General features: G+C 48.1%; 1 protein-coding gene across 1 annotated transcript in view; it reads right to left on the reverse strand.

Moving 5' to 3' along the window:
* Nav1 (neuron navigator 1) overlaps positions 1 to 20319 on the reverse strand; it is a 237966-nt gene that overhangs the window by 166439 nt on the left and 51208 nt on the right. Inside the window, exons 2-3 of the mRNA XM_090341438.1 lie at positions 7515 to 8266; positions 1570 to 1670 (exon numbers count right to left, since the gene is read on the reverse strand). Coding sequence (XP_090197564.1) covers positions 1570 to 1670; positions 7515 to 8236 — 823 coding nt within the window. The 5' untranslated portion in view covers positions 8237 to 8266. The remainder of the gene's footprint in view (positions 1 to 1569; positions 1671 to 7514; positions 8267 to 20319) is intronic.

Here is a 20319-nt window from a genome sequence, read left to right on the forward strand (position 1 = left end):
TCAGCACCAGTGAAATTTGGTGTGCATTTGTCCCCTGCCATGTCCTGGTCCCCTGCATGTGTACTTATTGTGCGAGGAGATAGCCGCACAATGCTTTTTAATGCCCAGTCACTGCTTCCTGAGGAGTGAGTAACGCTGATCCTTCACAGGGTCACAGTGGCTTTGAGGTCACTGTTCCTGACCTCTCCAGAGAGAACAGGCCAGTGGGGACACCTGGCTACCTGCCCAGCAGGCCACAGAGAAGACAGAATGGCCTGTCCTCTATGCCTAATGATATCAAAGTGAGGCTGTATCTAAGCTCCACCATCTCCTATTGGGGCAGGGCGCTGAGATGAAACTGTAAGACACAACCAACCCTCTGAAAACTCAGGGTTCTTCTTTTTTTTTTTTTGCCAGTCCTGGAGCTTCAACTCAGGGCCTAAGCAGTGTCCTTGGGCTTTCTCAAGGGTAGAGCTCTACCACTTAAACCACAGCACCACTTCTGGCTTTTTTCTCTATATGTGATACTGAGGAATCGAACCCTGGTCTTTGTGCATGCTAGGTAAGCACTCTACCATTAGGCCAAACTCTTCGCACCTTGTGGACCTCCTAAAAGCAAGTTTATAATGGGCTAGGCATGTAGCTGGGACAGCTAACCAGGGGAAAGGCTGAATGAAGAGCCTTCCGGCTCCCTGCCCCTTCGTAATGAACCTGGCCCTCACAGATTATCCCTTCTGTATTCTAACCTGACACACCCAGTAACACAAGCTGAACACCCATAGCAGAGACTCCTTTCCCCTCCTGACCATGAAAAGTTCTAGATTTAATGGAGCAAGCCTGGGTTGAATCAAGCACGGAGAATATTCCAAGTGCAACTCACAGATGGGGGAACTGCCAAAACATGGACCCAAGCTGTGATGGTACAAGACTATTATTTCAACAGGAGGATCTTGAGTTTGAAGCCAGCCTGAATTGCATAGCAAGTTTGAGGCCAGACCGAATTATATGGCAGACTTTCTCTCAAAAAAGAAAGAAAGAGGGGCCAGGAGTTTGACCTAGTGGTAGAGTGCCTGCCTAGCATGCACGAAGACCCGGGTTCGATTCCTCAGTACCACATACATAGAAAAAGGCTGGAAGTGGTGCTGTGGCTCAAGTGGCAGAGTGCTAGCCTTGAGAAAAGCCCAAGAACAGTGCTCAGGCCCTGAGCTCAAGCCCAGGACTGGCATAAAAAAAAGAAAGAGAAAGGAAGGGAGGGAAAGAAAGAGAGAGGGGAAAAGAGAGGAGGAAAGAAAAAGAGATAGGGAGGAGAGGGAGAGGGGGAGAAGGAGAGGGAGAGGGGGAGAAGGAGAGGGAGAGGGGGAGAGGAAGAGGGAGGGAAGGAGAGAGAGAGAGAGAGAGAGAGAGAGAGAGAGAGAGAGAGAGAGAGAGAGAGAGAGGAGATGGGAGAGAGAGAGGAAAAGAAGAAAAAAAAAAACAGAAATGGACTCAATACACTTCTGTAGACCCAGTGCACTTCTTCCAAAAGAGAGCAATAAGGACAGTTCCAGACAGGGGCACATCCAGGAGGAAGTCTGTCCCAAAGGCACTTACCAATGCAGAAGCCTCCCTCAGTCCTGCAGGGAGCCCTGGAGTAGCCATCAAGAGTCCAGCTGCCCTGGGGGAGAGGGTCGGGGTCCTGGTCTGCCTGCAACCTGTAGAGCCAAGAAGGAGTGGTCACATATGGCCTCAAAGTTCTCCATAACCTTGTCCGTCCTTCCTTCCTTCCCTCCCTCCCTCCCTCCCTCCCTCCCTCCCTTCCTTCCTTCCCTCTTCCTCTGTCCTAGTAATGGGGCTTGCACTCAAGGCCCGTTTTGACTTGGCTTTTAGCTCAAGGCTGGTGCTCTACCACTTGATCCACACCCATTCCTGGATTTTTTTGTTGTTTACTACTAAATAAGATTCTTACAGACTTTTCCTGCCTGGATCTGAACCTCATGAGAAGCTAGGATTATAGTAGCTAGCAACGTATCCTCTTCTGGATTCTTCTCTTCTGATGTGCCATGCAGCCTTATGGGCTAGGCCCCACCCCATCTAATGACTAATACACTCACTCTTCATTGCTGTTGTGGTTGTTGTTTTGCTGGTCCTGGAACTTGAACTCTGGGCCTGTATACTTACCATCCCTGAGCTTTTTTGCTCAAGGCTAACACTCTACCTCTGGAGCCACAGCTCCACTTGTTTTTTGTTTTCTGTGATTAATTGGAGATAAGAGCCTCATGTTCCTTAGATCTCAGCATCCTGAGTAGCTAAGATTGTAAGGTGTAAGTCACCAGCTCTTCACTGTTATTATAAAGGTGGTATACAGAGGACTTACAGTTATATGTCAGGTAAAGAGTACACCTCTCTCTCTCTCTCTCCTCTCTCTCTCTCTCTCTGACAATGGCTAGCCCCCTTTTGGTGAGACAAACATGTAACACAGGCACACTTCAGTCTTCTGTGCAGAGCTGGGCAGGAAGGAATCTCTAGTGACACAGTGATGGCTAGTGCCAGTGGCCCTCCTCATTCCTTCAGTAACTGAGGCCTGGGACCCTGCCCTGCTACGATCTTCACTCTGCAGATATGCATATACGTTCTGACCAATGCCTGCATACACAGGGGAGGGCTCCCTGTGAATCTGAGGTCACTGGCTCCTCCTGGTGCTCACAGGGTGTTCTGGTCTCCACGATGTCACACATCTCAAGGGCACTAGAAGGTCAGAAGAGTGGTAGGCTCAGCCTGGGCCCTAGTGGCTTCTGGGAGGAGGCCATGCTGGCTTGGTGGTGACAACCAGAAGGAAGGGTGAAGTCTCCAGGCACCAGTTCCCAAGTACACACAGACCTCAGAGCACAACCCCAACCGTACAATCGCTCCCAAGAACAAAGGCTGTGGGAGCGCTCATTATAGGCAATTACCCTGGGCTCTTGGAGCTGGCCCGCCCACCCATCTACCCGCTGTCGCCAGCTAAATGGACCCTTTGGCAGCTTGGCAGGAGGGGGAGGGGAAGGCTGTGAAGTCAGGAGGGGAACTTGACTGGCTGGACCAGGGGACACAGGCAGTCTCCAGTGCTGCTGAGATTTGTCTTTCTTTCCAATTTTTGCTTTTTCAGATGGCTGGGACTCTGGGATCAGCATTTCCATGAGCTCTTATAACTTGAGCAAACCCCTTCCCCTTTCTGGGTCAGAATTCCAACACAAAGGGAAGAGACCCAGGCAAGACTGAAAGCCTAAGATAGCAGGAGGAACTGTGGCTAAGTCACCAGGCAATGCTGAGTTCTCATGTGAATCCAGGCCTCGCAGGGAGTATTATGCACAGTGCAGGATGAAAATAAACTCTGAGAAGTCAGAAGCTCTCATCCTGACTCCTGGGGATACACTGTGTGATGTAGAATCTCACCTTGACCAAGTATGTAAGTATCAAGGGGATAGAAGAAAAATAAATTGGCTGGTTTCTTGGAAGAAATAGTATGATCTTGGATTTTTGAAGTAAAAAATTCAGCCAAGCAGCCCGGTGTGGTGGCTCACACCTGTAATCCTAGCTACTCAGGAGGCTGAGATCTTAAGGATCAAGGTTCAAAGCCAGCCTGGGCACTAAAGAACGTGAGACTCTTATCTCCAATTAATCTCTAGAAAACCAGAAGTGGTGCTGTGGCTCAAGGGGTAGGGTGGTAGCCTTGAGCTGAAGAGCTCAGGGACAGTGTCCAGGCCGAGTTCAAGCCCCATGGCCTACCAAAAAAAATAAAAAATTCAGCCAGGCACAGGTGGCTCATGCCTATAATCTTAGCTACTCAAGACGCTGAGATCTGAGGATCAAAATTTGGAGCCAGTCTGGGCAGACAAATCCAGAGACTCTTATCTCTAATTAACGGGCAAAAGCTGGACTGTAGGCATGACTTAAGTATTGAGTGCCAGGAAGTACTGAGTGAAAAAGCTGAGCAAGAGAGAAGGCCCTGAATTCAAGCTCTAGAAGGAAGGAGAGGGAAGCCAAGGGAAGGGAAAATGTACCATAATGGTAAGAAAGTAATAGAACATTCTTCCAGGAAAAAGGAGTTCTATACAATGTGTCAAATGTTTCATTGAGTAGTACTACATTGTGAAAAGCTAAAGCCAGTGTCTAGCCCAGAGCTGGTAGATGATATCATGAGGTTAAACTAGCCCATTTGTATCTACACCTGTCTCCATTTCCCCAAACACAGCCAGACCTCCATGACAGTCTCATTTCACAGCCTGAAAGAATACGAGCACCTCTGCTGGAAGTCAGATGGAAGTTGAACCAGAGTGATGAAAACGACAATAACACTCTGCTCCTGAGGCCATTAACCACATCTTCCTAACAGAACCCAACCCAAGACTCTTCTGGTGAGGAAAGGAATCAACTAATACAAGGGGGAAAAGGCTCCCCCTTGTATTAGGATGAAGAATGCAAGGCTATGGTACAACTGCTGTGGCCCAATGACAGGAACACAGAGGGTAGTGAAAGCTGTGATGGAATCATGTGTGAGACCAGAGGAGCAGCAGGCAGTTTGGGAGGCATCCCACCTGCTTCTGCCCCTGGGAACAGGGCCATCTAGAGGAAGTCGTGGGTGGTGGGAGAGGGGCCCACTGGGAAGACCATACTCAAATCCTTGAAAAGAGATGGTTAGGAGGAAGAGACAGGGCAACAGATGATTGAGAGGTAGATTTGTTTTCTGGAGAAGAGGTCAAATATAGAGGCCACCATGGAGATGGGGAGGGGAGTCCAGGAACCTGCTCCTGAATTCACCTGGGGCTTTGCAGAAAGCCAAGGGGCCAGGGTAGAGGACAGATTTCCACGAAAACAGAATGTCAGTAGATTCCAGGCAACAGATGGCACTGCCTTGGCTATGAAGCCTAGAAGGGTGGCCCAGCCAAGCTCTTGGCAGAGATGCCCATGGCAGTATCTCTCAGCCCTGCATGGTGCTCAGGGCCCCAGCCCATCTGTTGGTATTGTTTTGGGGGGATCCTCAATTTTTTATAACCTGTCCTCCTCCAACCATAATCCAGAACCTGAAAGGCAGTAAATGCAAGAGGTGGGGTGGTGGAGGAAAAAAACTCCTACTGGGATGGTACAACACATTTCCATTTCTGTTTAACATGCAGACATGCAATAAATGTTTGTAGAATGAAGGAAATATGGTTCTGTTTAAGTTACACTGAAGTGTTCAGAGGAAAATATTCTGACCTCTTTGGAAAATGTCAGGTTCTAAATATACCAGGAGACTTGTAGGGTAGCTAATGTAAAATCTTAAACAATTTAATGCCAAGATACTTTTTCCCCTAAAGAATGAATTCAAAATGAAGGCGATCAAGGTAGGAGAAGAAAATCAGAGTCATCAGGGAAACATTTAACTGATTGGAAAAAGGACATTCAAAGGAAGGTCAGATTGGGGATGTAACTCAGTGGTAGGGCACTTGCTTATGTGGGTTTCATCCCCAGTGTAGCAAAACGATAATAATAATAATAATAATAATAATAATAATAATAATAATAATAATAATATATTCTCTCATCAGCTCCAGTATCTAAGTTGAAAACATCAAAAAGAGATTACAGTGACTTACCTCTTAGAAAAGGGAACATCTAGGCATTAGAGACTCATACCTGTAATTCTAACTATTCAGCAAACTGGGTTCTAAGAATCAAGGTTCTAAGTCAGTCCAGGTAGATGAGTCCATGAGATTCTTATCTCCAATTAACCAGCAAAAAGCCAGAGTGGAGGTGAGGCTCCAGTGGGAAATCAGAGGAGGGGAGGGGAAGGGAGGGAACGGAAGGGAAGGAAGACAGGGAGGCAGGGAGGGAAGCAGGGAAGGAAGACAGAGCGATATCTGTGCATTCATGGATAGGACAGTCACATAGAAAGGAAGACTGAAGAGCCAGGAAACACCAAGGGTAAGGATTCCCTTTGTGGAATCATCTGGAATTCCTCAAGTAACAGGAGTCTCACTGCCTTCCTGTTGATTTGTACTTCTGTTGGAAAGTTCTTCCTACAGAGACTCAAATCTGTCTCGAGCTAAGTTCTAACCACCATGACGCTGAATCAGATCCTTGGAGCTAAACCAAAAAAATCCAATTCGTCTTATAACATGACAGCCTCTCAAATATTTGGGAACAGTTCTCAGAACCCTCCTAGGCCATCTCTTTCCAAAGCAAACTTCTTTGCTTCTTTTATTCATTCTTGTAACACCTTTTTTGGTTAGGATCCAACCCATCCATCTCTCTCTAAATGTGTGTTGATGTCTTTTGGTGTGTTGATGTCATTTTAAGATTTAGGGTTCAAGATGGAGTCTAGCACTCTAGATAGGACCCAAACAGAATATAGTGATATTTATTACTCTTGCCCTGGACTCCAAACAACCTCTGGCTCTAACTAAGATTGCACTAGATTTTTCAAAGATCCAGGCACACATAGGTGGGTTTCTAGCAAAGGTTGAAGTTCCTACTGGTTCTCCATTCCCACAGTCAGGTGCTTTAATGAATCAGGGGCCTCTAGTATCTAAGAGACAATGCAAACATTTTCAGTTCCCTCAATACAGATGAGAACATCTCATAGCATTATCATAGAAAATAAAAACAAAACACAGGAAGTCAGTTTGCCAGGAAGGAGCTTATTTGCATTTGGGCATTTCTAAATTATTTAATAGAGTTGTTGGAGGTGGGGGGAGGGGTGCTGGTACTAGGGCTTGAATACAGAACCTAGGTGCTATCCTTAGTGTTTTTGCTTAATTCTAACTCTACTTAAGCTATAGCACCACTTTTGTCATTTGGATGGTTAGAGATGAGAATCTCCTAATTTTTTCCTGCCCAGGCAAATCATGGCACCAAAAAAGTGGAAGCAGAGCTGTGGCTCAAGTGGTAGAGCTCCAGCAATGAGCAAAATAGCTAAGAAACAGCACCCAGAGCCTGAGTTTAAGCCCTAGCACCACAGTTCTACATTATCATCAGTTGTGTTTAAATCTTCAGGTGATACCTTTTGTTTTGTGAAAGATATGTCTCCCCCAAAGCAGATGGTTCCCCAAAAGCAAGGGAAGAGCTAATGTGTTCAGCTGAAGTGATAAAGTGAACATTTTAGATCTGTTGAAAGGCGCAATGCTTTTCACAGAAGTTGGGTGAAGTCTGGGGAAAATGAATCAAATCTCCACAACACAGTATGATGGGCCTCTATTCATCCTGAGCATGTGGAAATTTACCCAGTGGTAGTCCCCTGGGAGTCTCACATCCAAGGATGCTAAGGGTACCCTCCTATCGGTCCCTATTTGTTCTAGAGTCCTCCACGTTGAAGAAGACCAGAGCTTGTACTTGTGTCCCCCAATTCTATCTCAGCTAGCCATGCCAGCAACTTGCTAGCACTCCCCTCTCCTTGCCTAAATTGTTTTTTCTCTACACCCTGTAACTCTGTGGTCTCCATCTGCCACTTATCATTCTAAGCCCCTTTCCTCTGTGGCCTTGTCCCTTGGTCCCGCCCTCCTCCCCTTCCATTCCTGTCTGCTGCTAGCTTAGCTCACCTGTACTGGAAAGGGGCTACAGTGGCTGTGACGGGCTGGCTCTGCTGATGGATGGAGGAGAATGTGATGACCCCTGAGGTGGAAGAGGGCCACTTGCTGTGCACAGGGCTACACGCTGGAGAGGAGGACTCTGAAGCTGCTCCTTCATCAGGTTCTGAAGACCTGGAGACTCCAAAACTTTTGTAGTTTATGTCTCTTGGATCCTTTTCTGGGCAGCCAGGGGGCTTTCGACCCTCTGATGCCCTCCGTGTTGAAGTTTCTCCATGGGAACTGGTTGGGGATGGGCTCCGGCCTCGAGTCTGGCGAATTGGAATTCCTTCCTGGGTCATCTTCTTCCTTCCCTGGGTAACTGGTGTCTCGCCTACTCTTCGGGACCCAGCTTGGCTGGACAGAGTTGCTTTTGGGGTGACCTTTGGGCTGCTCCAGGGGGAGCTAGGGAGGCTTTTGCCATCCTCAGCTAGTTCTTTCACTGTCCCTGCAACTCTGGGAGAGCCTCTTCCCCTGGAGGCTTTAGGGGAGGAGTTTCTGGAAGAGCCTGCAGCCTTGCCCGGCCTCGGAGAAGCTGCTCTCTGAGGACTGAGGGCCAGGCCAGCCTGGCGTGGAGGCAGCTGAGGAGAGGCTCCTGGAGTATGAATCCTGGTCTGGGAGGAAGCTCGGGGCACAGGGATGGAGGAGGCATAGTGGGGGCGGCTGGCTGAATTCAGGTTGGCCATCCCATTCATGGTCAGTGAGGTGGTATGCAGATCAGGGTCCTGCAGAGAGAGGGGAGAGGAGAAGACCATCAAGCATTGCTCTAGGCTGCCTTGGTTAGTTCACAGGTGCGTTGTGATGATGCTGGGGTCCAGGGGAGGCAGGAATGCCCACTTAGACACAATGGTTGCTGGGTATACAACCTGCCTGGACTTCTGATTTCCTGCCTCACTGGGTAAATCCTTTTACCTCTCAGTTCTTACGCTAGGCACTGTAATCCTAGCTACCAAGAGGCTGAGATCTGACAATCACGGTTCCTGCCAGCCCAGGCAGGAAACCCTTATCTCCAATTAACCAGCCAATCTCAAACACTCAAACAAAAAAGTTAAGGGACAGTGCCTCGACCTTGAGCTCAAGTCCTAGTATTTGGATACATGCACATGCATGTGTGCTTACATACACATATATACACACAGAGAATTGCAATATACTCTGTAAATGGCTTTCACTCAACCTTCCTTAACTCTATGTCTTCCCACTGACTAGAGACAGACTCTCCTCTTCCCACAAACCCTTCTCCAGGTCTTTCAGGTACCCCAGACTTAGAATAGCTCACTGTAGCAAACTAAGTGTCTCATGATCCCAGGCTTCTCCTAGCATGATCCTTCCATTGCCACCTTTGCTGGTCCCTGGCTCTTTCCCAGGACACCTTCCCAGGGACGGGAAGTCTTCTGTATGTCATTGAGCCCAAAGGCAGAACTGTCAATTCCAACATCCCCAAATCATAAGCTTGTGAGCTTCTCTCTTAGGACTCCTACCACTCTCTGGTCTTCCTCAGTGATGTCATCTTTCCTGGTCCCACTCTTCCTTTCACCCACCCCCCTAGTGACTGGGGGATTTGGACCTCAAGTTTAGTCTTCCTCTTTATCTACCTGCCCTGGTGCTATGTCTTCAGCCACTGTACTTACTAACACCTCCCCTCCCACCCCATCCAGTGCCACAGATTGTCTCAGCTTTGGTTCAAGGCTGCATCTCTGAATATCTTCTGCACTTTCTTCTAAATCCTATCTCATTTGTCATAGATTCCAACACTTTTGTCCTCTACTAGCCTTCTCACCCTACCAGGATAATTAATGAAGTAATCACTCTCATTTACAACACAGCTCACAGCAGTTTACAAAGACAAGTACAATAAATTCCAGATCATTAAATGCAGTGTGTGTGTGTGTGTGTGTGTGTGTGTGTGTTGTGTGTGAATTTGTACAACACATAAGATGTAGTCCAGGCTGGCCAGGAACTTGAAATCATCCTGTCACAGCATCTAGAGTGCTGGGATTGCAGATGTGTGCCTCTATGCTCAGCTAACAGCAGAAAACACTGGCAAATTATGAGTGCATAAAAATTAAAATCCAAGTATAGATTACAAAAAAACCCTCAAAGAGATGAAAGGGAGCAAAAACTACAAAAATACTTTTAACAGGTATGGAAAAACAGGTGTTAATAGCTTTATATATAGGGAAATCTACCAAATGGACATTAAGAAACAATGTCTTAGAATAAAGAGCAAAAAATGACCAAGAAATTCACAAGATAATAAATACAACTGGACAAAAACAAAGACAAAAAGTTCCACTGAAAATCTAAGAAGTGGAAAGTAAGTAAGTTATCATTTATTAGTATCAAATTTACTATTGTACAGAAAATTATAATGCTGAATGTTAGAGTTTGGGACTCTCATACTTGGCTATGGGCACATCTAGACATTTATCCTAGGAAAATTGAAGATGCTAGAAAATACCAGGCATAGTGACTAACATTTGTAACCCTGGTTACTCAAGAGGTTGAGATTGGAAATATTGTGGTAGTGTTCATAAGACCCGAACTCAACCAAAAAAATAAAATAAAATAAAAGCTGGGCAGATGGTATACACCTGACATCCAAACTATGCAAGAAGTATAAAAAGGAGGATCCAGATTTAGCCTGCTCTGACAAAACATGAGGCCATATCCAAAATATAATGAAAGCAAAATGGGGGCATGGCTCAAGTGGTAGGGGACCTGCAGAGCAAACACAAGATCTTGAGTTCAAGATCTTCCCCCCCAAAAAAAGAGATGTTTTGGGGGGAGGGGGTCTCCATCTATGAAAATCTTCAAGTTTCCTCTAGAGAAGATGGTGACTGGGGCATTTGGGGACGTGAGGGGACAGCCCCCTTTAGCAGTGGGACACCCTTTCGTATTATGGAAGCGGTCAGCAACAGGGCCACATTGTTAATGGCTTTGCTGACCCACCTGTGGCCTTCCACTCTGTGGTCTGGGACCTGTCCCAAGCTAAATTTTGAGAAGTCAACATAGTCTTGATCATGGATGAATTTCCACAATTAAATATAGTTTGAAATGACTGTGAAAGTCTAGGCTCACACATGGCTCTACAAACAGATGAAACAGTTTCTCCAGAAATAAGATGCATTGTGCCCCTCTGCTTCCTTTCCTTGAATTCATATTTTAATTGCTTAATACCACAATTAGATGAGGTCAGGTATGCCCCACTTCTTCTGGCAAAAAAGGGCGGCACATCTATTCAGGAGGCACCTCTGCCACACACGAGGCCTGACTTCTACTTTGTCCCTGTCTATTTCACGTGCTGCCTGTTCATCCAGCAAGCCTCAGCCTGAAGACATTCTCTCAGCCACCTCTACCCTACCTACACCCTCCCACAGAGCTCCACTCAAGGGACAGAGAGGGACTGTCACAAAGAAGCCTCCTCTGAGGTCTAGCAGGTACTACAGGTAGGGTGAGAGTTGGGGAACTTATTAACCTCTCCATGCTCAGTCTGCACAATGAGAGCAGAGTCATATCTAGACTGTAGACAGACAGAGACTAGAAGTGTGAAACAAGAAGAAACCACTCTGCTGGGGTCATGCAGTCAGAACTCTCCCCCAGGAAAAGTGATTATACCTTTCTCAGTTGTCCTCCTTTGATTCAAACATCCTCAGTGATTGGCTCGGCGATCTGTGACCACATCATATCACCTGAAGCACAACTGACACATGCCTAGAGTTCACGGCTGGGCTCTGCCCAGCTGTACTACCAGCTGACCATCACAAGAAGGGCTTTAAACCAAAGACCCACACCATCCATGCCAAGACTTTGGCATTCCCCTCACTAGCAAGATGCCACATAGCTCCCTTCTGCTTCTGTCCTTCACCCCAGTCCTCACCAAATCCAGAGCAGGAACCAAAGTCAATTAGATCCTCAGACCACTCTTCTGGAAATTACAGCCATGAGAGAATCTAAAACTACACCTATCTCAGTTTGTGTCTGAACTCACTCAACAAGAGACACCCCTGACTCTCCCCCCCTCCCCATAACTCAACTCCCTGACTCTGTCCCTCAACTCTCAGTTCTGCAGGCACAGGCCTGAGGTCTTTTGGCTTGGCTTCCCCAGATTCTCCACGCAGGGCTAGACAGCTGTCCAGCCCCAAGAGCCTGAATGCTGAGGTGGCAGCTTCTCACTCCCTTGCTAATGGAGCACATATATGTGGTGCTTTTACTGGATCATTAGTTAGAAGACATTGCCAAGGTGGGTCACAGGGGCCCCACCCTCCCTCTCCATGACAGTTGGGGCCCAGCTTGCTCCTTTACCCCAGTTAACAATCCCTTGGAGATGTAAGTAGGATATGAATGGAAGTGACCGTCACTGTTCCAAGCGGAGCCTGGGAGAACCGGACCAAATTTGGAGTAATAAAGGGTGACCCTTCACCCCTTCCAAGTCCCTAGCGAGCTATTCCAGTGATTCAGGCCCTCGCAGCACAGGGGAAGGCCTCTTTTCACTCTCCAGGACTCGGATCTCACCAATTTTTCCTGTTTGTTTTGTTTGCCTTGGGTGATACTGGCGGGGGGTGGGCCAGGGTGGGCACAGGGTCCTGTTCACATTAGACTGAAGGCAGCACGAAGAGGAGGAAAGAGATGATGGATTTACTCTTCCCATTTGGTAGCAGGTGGCATATGTGGGCTAAGATACAGCCTGAGGAGGGAGATTATGGGTTCTAGGTTTATGGCAGTGGGGAAAGGCCAAGAGGGATGATATGATGGGAAGGTCTGAGAACAATGGCGCCTTCAAAGCTTAAGTGTAAGCCTTCTTTCCAGGTGATCTCTTCTGGTCAAAGGAAGATGGCTAAAGGTTCAAGGCCCTCAATCTTCATTCTGCAGAGACTAAAGGACTTAGGGGAGTCCATGCTTACCTACATCTCCTTCTGTTTTACCCTACTTCAAACTGTTTTAAGCACTAAGTGTTTCCTGAGGGGAAGAGGGTTCACTTTCATGAGCTTTACCTTCTGGGCCTCAGTGTTAGGAAAAGAATGACCCAGACAAGCACTGACTGTTTGGGGCAAGCCCAAAAGATAACTTGGCCACTAGCACCCATCATCCTTTGTGACACCTTGGGAGAGTCCGAGTGTCAAAGGCAGAACTGAAGGTGGAGCAAGAGGAGGAATCGAGGCACTCATATCCATTGTGTTTGTGTGTGCTTGTGCACGTATGTGCTGGGAGATCCTAGCAGATCTATGTTCTCCTAAAAGCACACTGATCTGAAATCCACTTAGCCACAGCAAACAATACGAAGGCCCCGGAGTTCCTGAGCTCCCTCCTCTGGGATCCCCAGCCTCACCAAGGTACACTGCAGAGTTAGTATTCTCTGTTAAAAAGAATAATTAAAGAGCACCCCACCTGCAGAAGGATTTGCAGCAGGATGTCTTGGTTCAACAACCACACACCTTGGCTAGGTGCTTTCTATATGCCAGGTGCTTTGTCAGGTGCTGCGGCCATCGGAATGGCTGACAGCCAGGTTCTGCTCTCAAGGATCAAGCAGCCTGGTGGAGAAGAAAAACTCCAGTGAGAGGCAAAACAAGGTGCCATGCGATATGTAGGGCACCGTCTGTCAATGAGGCAGGATGGATCTGAGCAAACTGCAAGGAAGAGGTGTGTGTGGAGGTTCACAGCCTGGGAAACTGGATTTGGTGATGCCCCCGGCTCTGTACTTACAAATCACAGTACAGATCCAGCTGTTAAAGAGCCTGTACATGATACAGTAGGCTAGGGAGTAAACGCTGGAGTCAGAATTCCTGGGTTCAAAGCTTGGCTCTATCTTTTGCTTATGAAGTGACCTTAGGCAAATTCTAGAACTTGAAAGCTTTCCAGTCTATAAAATTAAGCTAAAGCCAAGCACAGGTAGCTTACGCCTATAACCCTAACTACTCACGAGGGATCTGAGAAGCATGGTTCAAAGTCAGCTGGGGCAGAAAAGCTGGAAGTGGAGCCCCAGCTTTTAGTGAAAAAGGAAAGGGACACCCTCAAGCCTTGAGTTCAAGCTGCCCCAGTGTCAGCACAGAAAAAAAAATAGACTAAAGCTAAGACCTATCTAAGAGTGCTACTTAGAAAGAGTAAGTTACCTTACTAAACATAAAATGGTCAGAAGAATACCTAGTCCGTTTAGTAAAGACTCACCAACTAGTTTCGCTATTCTTACTTGTTACTATAGAATAACATTTTTTTTCCCACGTATCTTTTCATCCCTCATACCCAGGGATGGGAAATAAGGGATGAGGTTGGTTTTTCTGGGGCTGCCAACAGAGCAGAAATGGATCAAGCACTTGTCAAGCCTGGATCAGAAATCTACATGCTCAACAGGAAATACTGTCCATGCTATCTCCCAGTGGAAGGGACAGGAGAATAGTTTTAAAACTATGTAGGGAGCACAAGGACTTTCTAATCTAGAGGACCTCAGTCTCACTCCTATTTCTACGACTTCTCATTCTGTGGCTGTAGACAAGTTTTCTGAGCCCAGAGTCCTCATCTGAAAAAAACAAGTCCAGAAATTTACATACAGTTTAAATGAGGAACTCCAATTAAAGCACCTAGTATGATAATGGGTAGGCACGTAGTAGATGCTCAAGAAGTAGAAGAAATTAGGTTACGGAGAACAGCTGCCTCTCCTCCTAAAAAGAAAGAAGTCAAATCCAAACATCAGAAGGGTAGTAAGTGAGAAGAAAGCCTGGTGGGCTTCCTGCTGGAGGTGGAGCAGTCCCACGACCTGAGTGTGGTTCATTGCCACACTGACCATTCACTTCCACCAGTTCCATCCCTCCTGTCCCAGGCTACATCTCAATCTTCTCCCATCCTCACCTTGCTGCTGCTTTACGTCTTCTTTTTTTTATTTTTGGAAACCAAACTCCTTCTAATAGCATTTGCTGACTGCATGCCAGACGCCCTTCTAACTGCACTACCTCTGTTGACTTTCAATTATTTCACAATGTGGCACTATTACCAGCATCCTCACGTCAGTGTCCGTGCCACTGAAGGCTAAGAAACCTGCTCACAACCACCCAGCTAGCAGAGGCCCAGCTTAGAACCGAGCAGTCCAGCCCCAGAGGCTGCATGTGCAGTCTGTTTAAAATGCATGTGTGGGGGGCTTGAATTCAGGGCCTTGTGCTCTCACTTGGCTTTCCCCATTCAAGGCTAGTGCTCTACCACTTGAGCCACACCTCCACTTCTGGCTTTGTTGTGGTTAGTGAGTTGGAGACGAGTCACAGACCTTTCTTTCTGGGTTGGCTTGTAACAGCGATCCTTGGATCTCAGCTTCCTGAGTAGCCAGGATTACAAGTGTGAGCCCCCTTTTCTGCTCTACTGCCTGGGCCTCACTCAAGAATCCTTCCCACCCCCACCGGCAGGCCTTTCATCAGCCTCTCCTTCTGACCCCAGGTCCCAACAGGACAGAGTGGATTAATGCTCTGCAAAATCCCCAGCCAGAAGATATTTGGGGCCTATTAATATTTCTCTCTAGCTTAGAAGGCGGTGAGGGCCTAAGCAGCATCTTTCATTCTTCTGTGGGGCCAGGGATGGGTGTAGATGAGGGAGGAAGATGGTTCCTTCAGCGTGTGGAGAACTAGCCAGGTTGCCAGCTCTGGGCTCATGGTCCTCTCTGCCCCAGCAGAGCCAGCCTGCAGCAGCTGCTGAGTGGGCGGGGCTTGTAGGGCCGGCCATGGTGCTGATTGGACAGCTCCTCCTGCAGCGGCATATTAAAGGGACCACACTGCTATTTAGAAATGCAGTTAAGATACCCATTTGACAAGGTCAGAACGTTGTAACCACAGCAGAGAGGTTGGATACATTGGAAAGAAGGAGCGGGAGGTGAGGGGGGTGAAAGAAGGATGAGAACAGTAGTGGAATCATTCATTGCTGGAGCATCTTAGAATTCAAGCATCGACCCTGCAGTGCACCATGGCTGCTCAAAACAGGCCAGGCACCAGCGGCTCACTCCTGTGATCCTCCCAGCTACTCAGGAGGCTGAGCTCTGAGGATCTAGGCTCGAAGTCAGCACAGGCAAAAAAAAGTCCATGAGACTTGTACCTCTAATAAACAATCAAAAAGCCAGAACCAAAGCAGTGGCTCAAGTGGTGGAGCTCCAACCTTGAGTGAAAATGGTAATGGACAGCACCCAGCTTCTGGGTTCAAACCCCAGTTACTGGCACAAAAATAAAACAGAGAAAACAGGTCTAAAACATGATCATTTCCTTCTCTACCCACTCCTCATCTTCTCATTCTTCCACCCACCTTCCCCCTGTGTAAATCTGGGCCTGATAAGACCTGTTTTTTAAAGGCTTGTTACACAGATGACATGAGTTATGAGGGGAAAACCACTTTAGACAGTGCCTTGCTGGAAATAAATACTGAATCTGTGCTAGTTATTAACAGGCCAAGTCACCAGCACAGCATTTACCGCCCCTTCTGTCTCCCCCCACATGGACTGATAGCAGTGTGACAGCCATCCCAGTGTGAGTAACATAAATGTGGTCACCAGATGTGCTCCTTACCTTTGGCCTAAACTTCTGCGCTCTCGTTTGAGTATCCACGGGGCCATGTATTTGCATGGGATTGGAGTGGGGTGTTTAAGCACAGGTAGAGAGCCCGCTGGGTTTCTAAGCTAAGCTCATGTAAGAGGGCGGCCCAGGGCAGGAAGGAAGAGTGGTAGCCTTCTCAGATGTCCTTCTTGCTCAAGTCCAGGCATCCTCACTACAGGATGATAGTGTCCACCCAGCTTGTTCAATCAGGAAGGGGGTTAGAACCACCACAGAAGGAACTCCTGAACCGCACAGGTCTCCTGATCTGCTTCTCACAACTCTTCTCTGTCCTTGAAATCCTGATCAATTCTTCCCACAACCAAACCCCACTTCAGGCTTCACTTCCACTTCCCAGAGGCCAAGCCATCCTGAGAACAGGCAGCAGTGTCTTTGGTGACACAGCAAAGAGATGACTTCTGCTGCTGCACGCTTGGGGCAGAGGAACATTCCCATAGTGATAAGCACACTCACATGCACACACATGAGATATACACTTCTGCGGCCTGAATGGTCATGCCCTCCAAAGTTCACACACTGAAACCTAGTCCAGCAGAACATTCAGGAGCGGGGCCTTCCAAGAGAGATTAGGTCCTGGAAACTCTGTCCTCTTGAATGGGATTCATGTCCTTCCTTTCACTCAAGGACTCACAGCAGACAGCACCAGCAATCTCTTCAGCAAACAGTGAATCCACTCATATTTTTAATCTTGGACTTCTCGACCTCCAGAACAGAGAGAAATGTATCCTGTTGTTTACAAGTTAGTCAGAGTATGGAGACACTCACATATACCTATGCCCAAAGGGCAGACAGATATAGACACTCACATGCCATACAACTAAGCACACACAGACACACATTTTCACACAGAAGCGTGCACACTCACACGCTTACTCTCATTTATATGCATATAAACACACACACACACACACTCGCCTTGAGCTTGACACTTTCCTGTCCCTCTATTGCCATCTTTCCCTCTGGTCCATGTCCTGTCCAGCCCAGAGAAGAAGGGGCAGCCATGTCTTTCCTTTCTTGCCCACCTCTGGCACTATTCACAGGTTTTCCCTGAAACATGCAGACCTGACACCCCTCCCCTCATGCTGGGTCCACAGCTTGGACCTCTGGAACTTTCACACTGCACTGGGATGAAGGTATGCAGACAAACAAAGACACCAATGTGGGGATGGAAGGAGCTTATTTCACACACCACCATTATCACCTGCCTCTGCTCTCAGACTGTTCGGCTTCCCTGTGCAGAAAACCCCAGTCCTGCTCAGACTGGGCATGGTGAGGAGGTGATCTCTAGGATAGAGGGCAGGATTATATAATAGCCACTGACTGCATGTTCCTCCTTCTCCAGCCTCTCACCTCTCCCAACCTCTAAGACAGACAAGAAGGAAGGCCTGGTATGTGCATGGTGGAGAAGTCACTGCCCAGAGCACAGAAAAGCCCATCCCCCTTGCCCACGCCATTCACCAGCATGGTCCCTAGCAAAGAAGACAGTCACCCAAGGCTGCACGGAGAGGGTGACAAGGATGACGGCCAGTGGTTGTCACTTCAGAGTGGGCAACACACTGACAGGAAGCAGAGGAAGCCAGCTACGACTTGGCAGGGGAGACAGTGGGAGCTCAGTGCCCCCCAGCGCCCGCCTGGCTGGCTCCAGGCTCAGAACAGGGATTATGACTGTTCACAGGCACTGAGGCTCATCATGCCCCTCCCGACCACCTCCCCCAGAGCCCAGGGCTCTGCTGACTGTCTCAGGAACTCCCTTGTCCTGAAGACTATGGTGTGGTCTCCTCTCTGGCCAGGCAGTGATGTGTTCCTACAGAGGAAACAAGGAGCTGGCTATGGCAATCTCAGGTAAGGCTGGTGGTTTTGATTTTTTGATATTAAACTGTCAAGCAGGAACCTGTGATGTACGTCCTATGCCACACCCCCAAGGCCTGGCCAGTCCTTTTTCCCAGGAGAGACCCCATAGTCATGCCCAGATTGACAGATACAGGGTAAGCCGAGGTCTCAAAAGCTTGTATGAAGAAGAGATGGCCATTGTATTCCCCCAGCTGCTCTCTGAGTCTCCCATCCTAGCTTTCTCTAGACTGGAAGTCCTTCCATGTGTCTATATCTTCACTCCCTGGAGGCTGTTCCCAGTCTCTGGACTTTGCACCTCACACCCTCTCAGCTGAGGATTTGTGACATGTCAGCACATTGGCATCTCTTGCTGAATTGATCCGTCAAACAGCTTGATTCTTGGTTCCTTTTCAATTAGCTAAGAGAAATGATTGAGTGCTGATGAAAATCAATGGTTGACAGCTGTCCTACAAATCACAGGGCCCGGGGCCTCTGCTCCGAATACCTCCCAGGAAGGTGGGCTGCCATTCGTGGGAAAGCCCGTGTAACTTGCAGTTTCCTTCACCCAGAGCCCAACAGAGACACATTCTCTTTCTCCCTTCCCAGGCACACTCCTCTATTCCAGAACATTCCTGCTTGCCCACCCCCAGTTCCAAATGCTCCAATCCTGGTTATGTGTATGCAAATAAGAGCTTTGAGATTTAACACTGAACTCAGGGTTGGGTGCTGTTTTTCAGTTTATCCCACTCAAGGCTGGTGCTTTACCCCTTGAGCCACAGCTCCAGTTCCTGTTTTTTGCTAGTTAAGTAAAGATAAGAATCTCACAGATTTTCCTTCCTGGACTGGCTTCAAACTTCAATCCTTGGGATCTCAGCTTCCTGAGTAGTTAAGATTATTGTCATGAGCCAAAAGTGTCTGGTGGGTTTCAAATTCTAAGTCACAAGGACAGGAATGTCTAAGTCCTTGAGGAGGTGTGCTGAAGAATCTTCTTCTTCTTCTTCCTCTCTCTCTCTCTCTCTCTCTCTCTCTCTCTCTCTCTCTCTCTCTCTCTCTCTCTCTTTCTCTCTCTCTCCCTCTCTCCTTCTCTCCCTCTGTCTCCTCCGTCTTTCCCTCCATTTCTCCCTCCCTCTTTTCCTTCCTCCCTCTCCTTCCTCATTCCCCTCCTTCTCCTTGTCTCTCCCTCCCCTGTCTCCTTCTCCCTCTCTCAGTTTTGGATCACATCTACAGGTCTGATTTCCCAAGCAAGAGCCTAGATTCTGCCAGACCGACCCACCCAGGAGCTGCAGCACAAGGGAGGAGACAAGGTAAAGCTAAGCAGAGCCTTGGGGGTGGGGAGCTGGTGCATACAGGGAAACCAGAGCCCTCAAAAGCCCAGGCAGCTAGCCAGAGGACTGTGTCTCCCACCACACCTGTCAGCTCCATCTTCCTCACACTCACTTTATTATTTTTCTCCCCCAATTTAAAGCCTCCGGCGTTTCTCCATGAATGGGTTTTCCAGCTAGGCAAATGGAGGTGTATCACTCAACAAATCCCACAAATTTCCCAAAATATAAAAGGCCAGAGCCTCTGGATTGGGGAAAGCATGAGAAATCGAGGGGTGCTGTGCTCTCCCAAAAGCTTCCAGCCCAGATGTTCAAGCCACTTTGAATTGGTGGGCTGGTTCTTGGCCTGAAACATCACATCCTGGTGTCTGGAGAAGACTGGATTCATAGGTGAATTCTGGACCTGTCAGAGGGACTGCACTGTGAGTTCAGCAGATCTCCTGCTAGCTTCAATCAGCTCCAGGTAGGCTATGATAGCAATTTTTCTGCCTTCCTTTCCTACATCAGCCCTGAAGGTGGAGTGTTGGAGTGGGGTGAGAAGCTGCACTTGGGAATTAGGGTCAGGCTCCACGGCAGTGACAGCACAGGAGTCGGAGACCTGGATTAGATCCTAGTTACTAGGCTCAGGCTCTGGGCCTTAGCTTTCCCAACTCAACCGTGGGACAAGCAATTCAAGCATGCATGAAAGAGAATCCAAGTCTCAACTGCTGCTTTTTTTGTTCCACAGCAATGGAGAGAAAACTGGTCGCTTGTGTGTCTCAGCAAAGCTGACTTCTCCTGTCCCGCTGGCTCCTCTAGTTTCCCTCAGAGCCAAGCTAAAACCGTGCTTGGGCACCCATTTCCATCACCAGGCTGCTGCCAATCCAGGATGCTTCCCCCATTTAGCATAAAGACATTAGTGTGGCAGACACGCATGGAGGGAGGTGCCCAGCCTGGCTGGTGCCAGGGCTGCAGAAAAGAAGTACCTCCACTGGCCCCAGTATTAGAAGAAGACAAAAAGGAAGCCCCACAGCAGCACAGTTCCCAGAGCACACAGGACCCCAAGGCCAA

Source organism: Megascapheus bottae, chromosome 10, assembly GCF_031878675.1.
Source record: "Megascapheus bottae isolate mThoBot1 chromosome 10, mThoBot2.hap1, whole genome shotgun sequence".
NCBI lineage: Eukaryota > Metazoa > Chordata > Mammalia > Rodentia > Geomyidae > Megascapheus > Megascapheus bottae.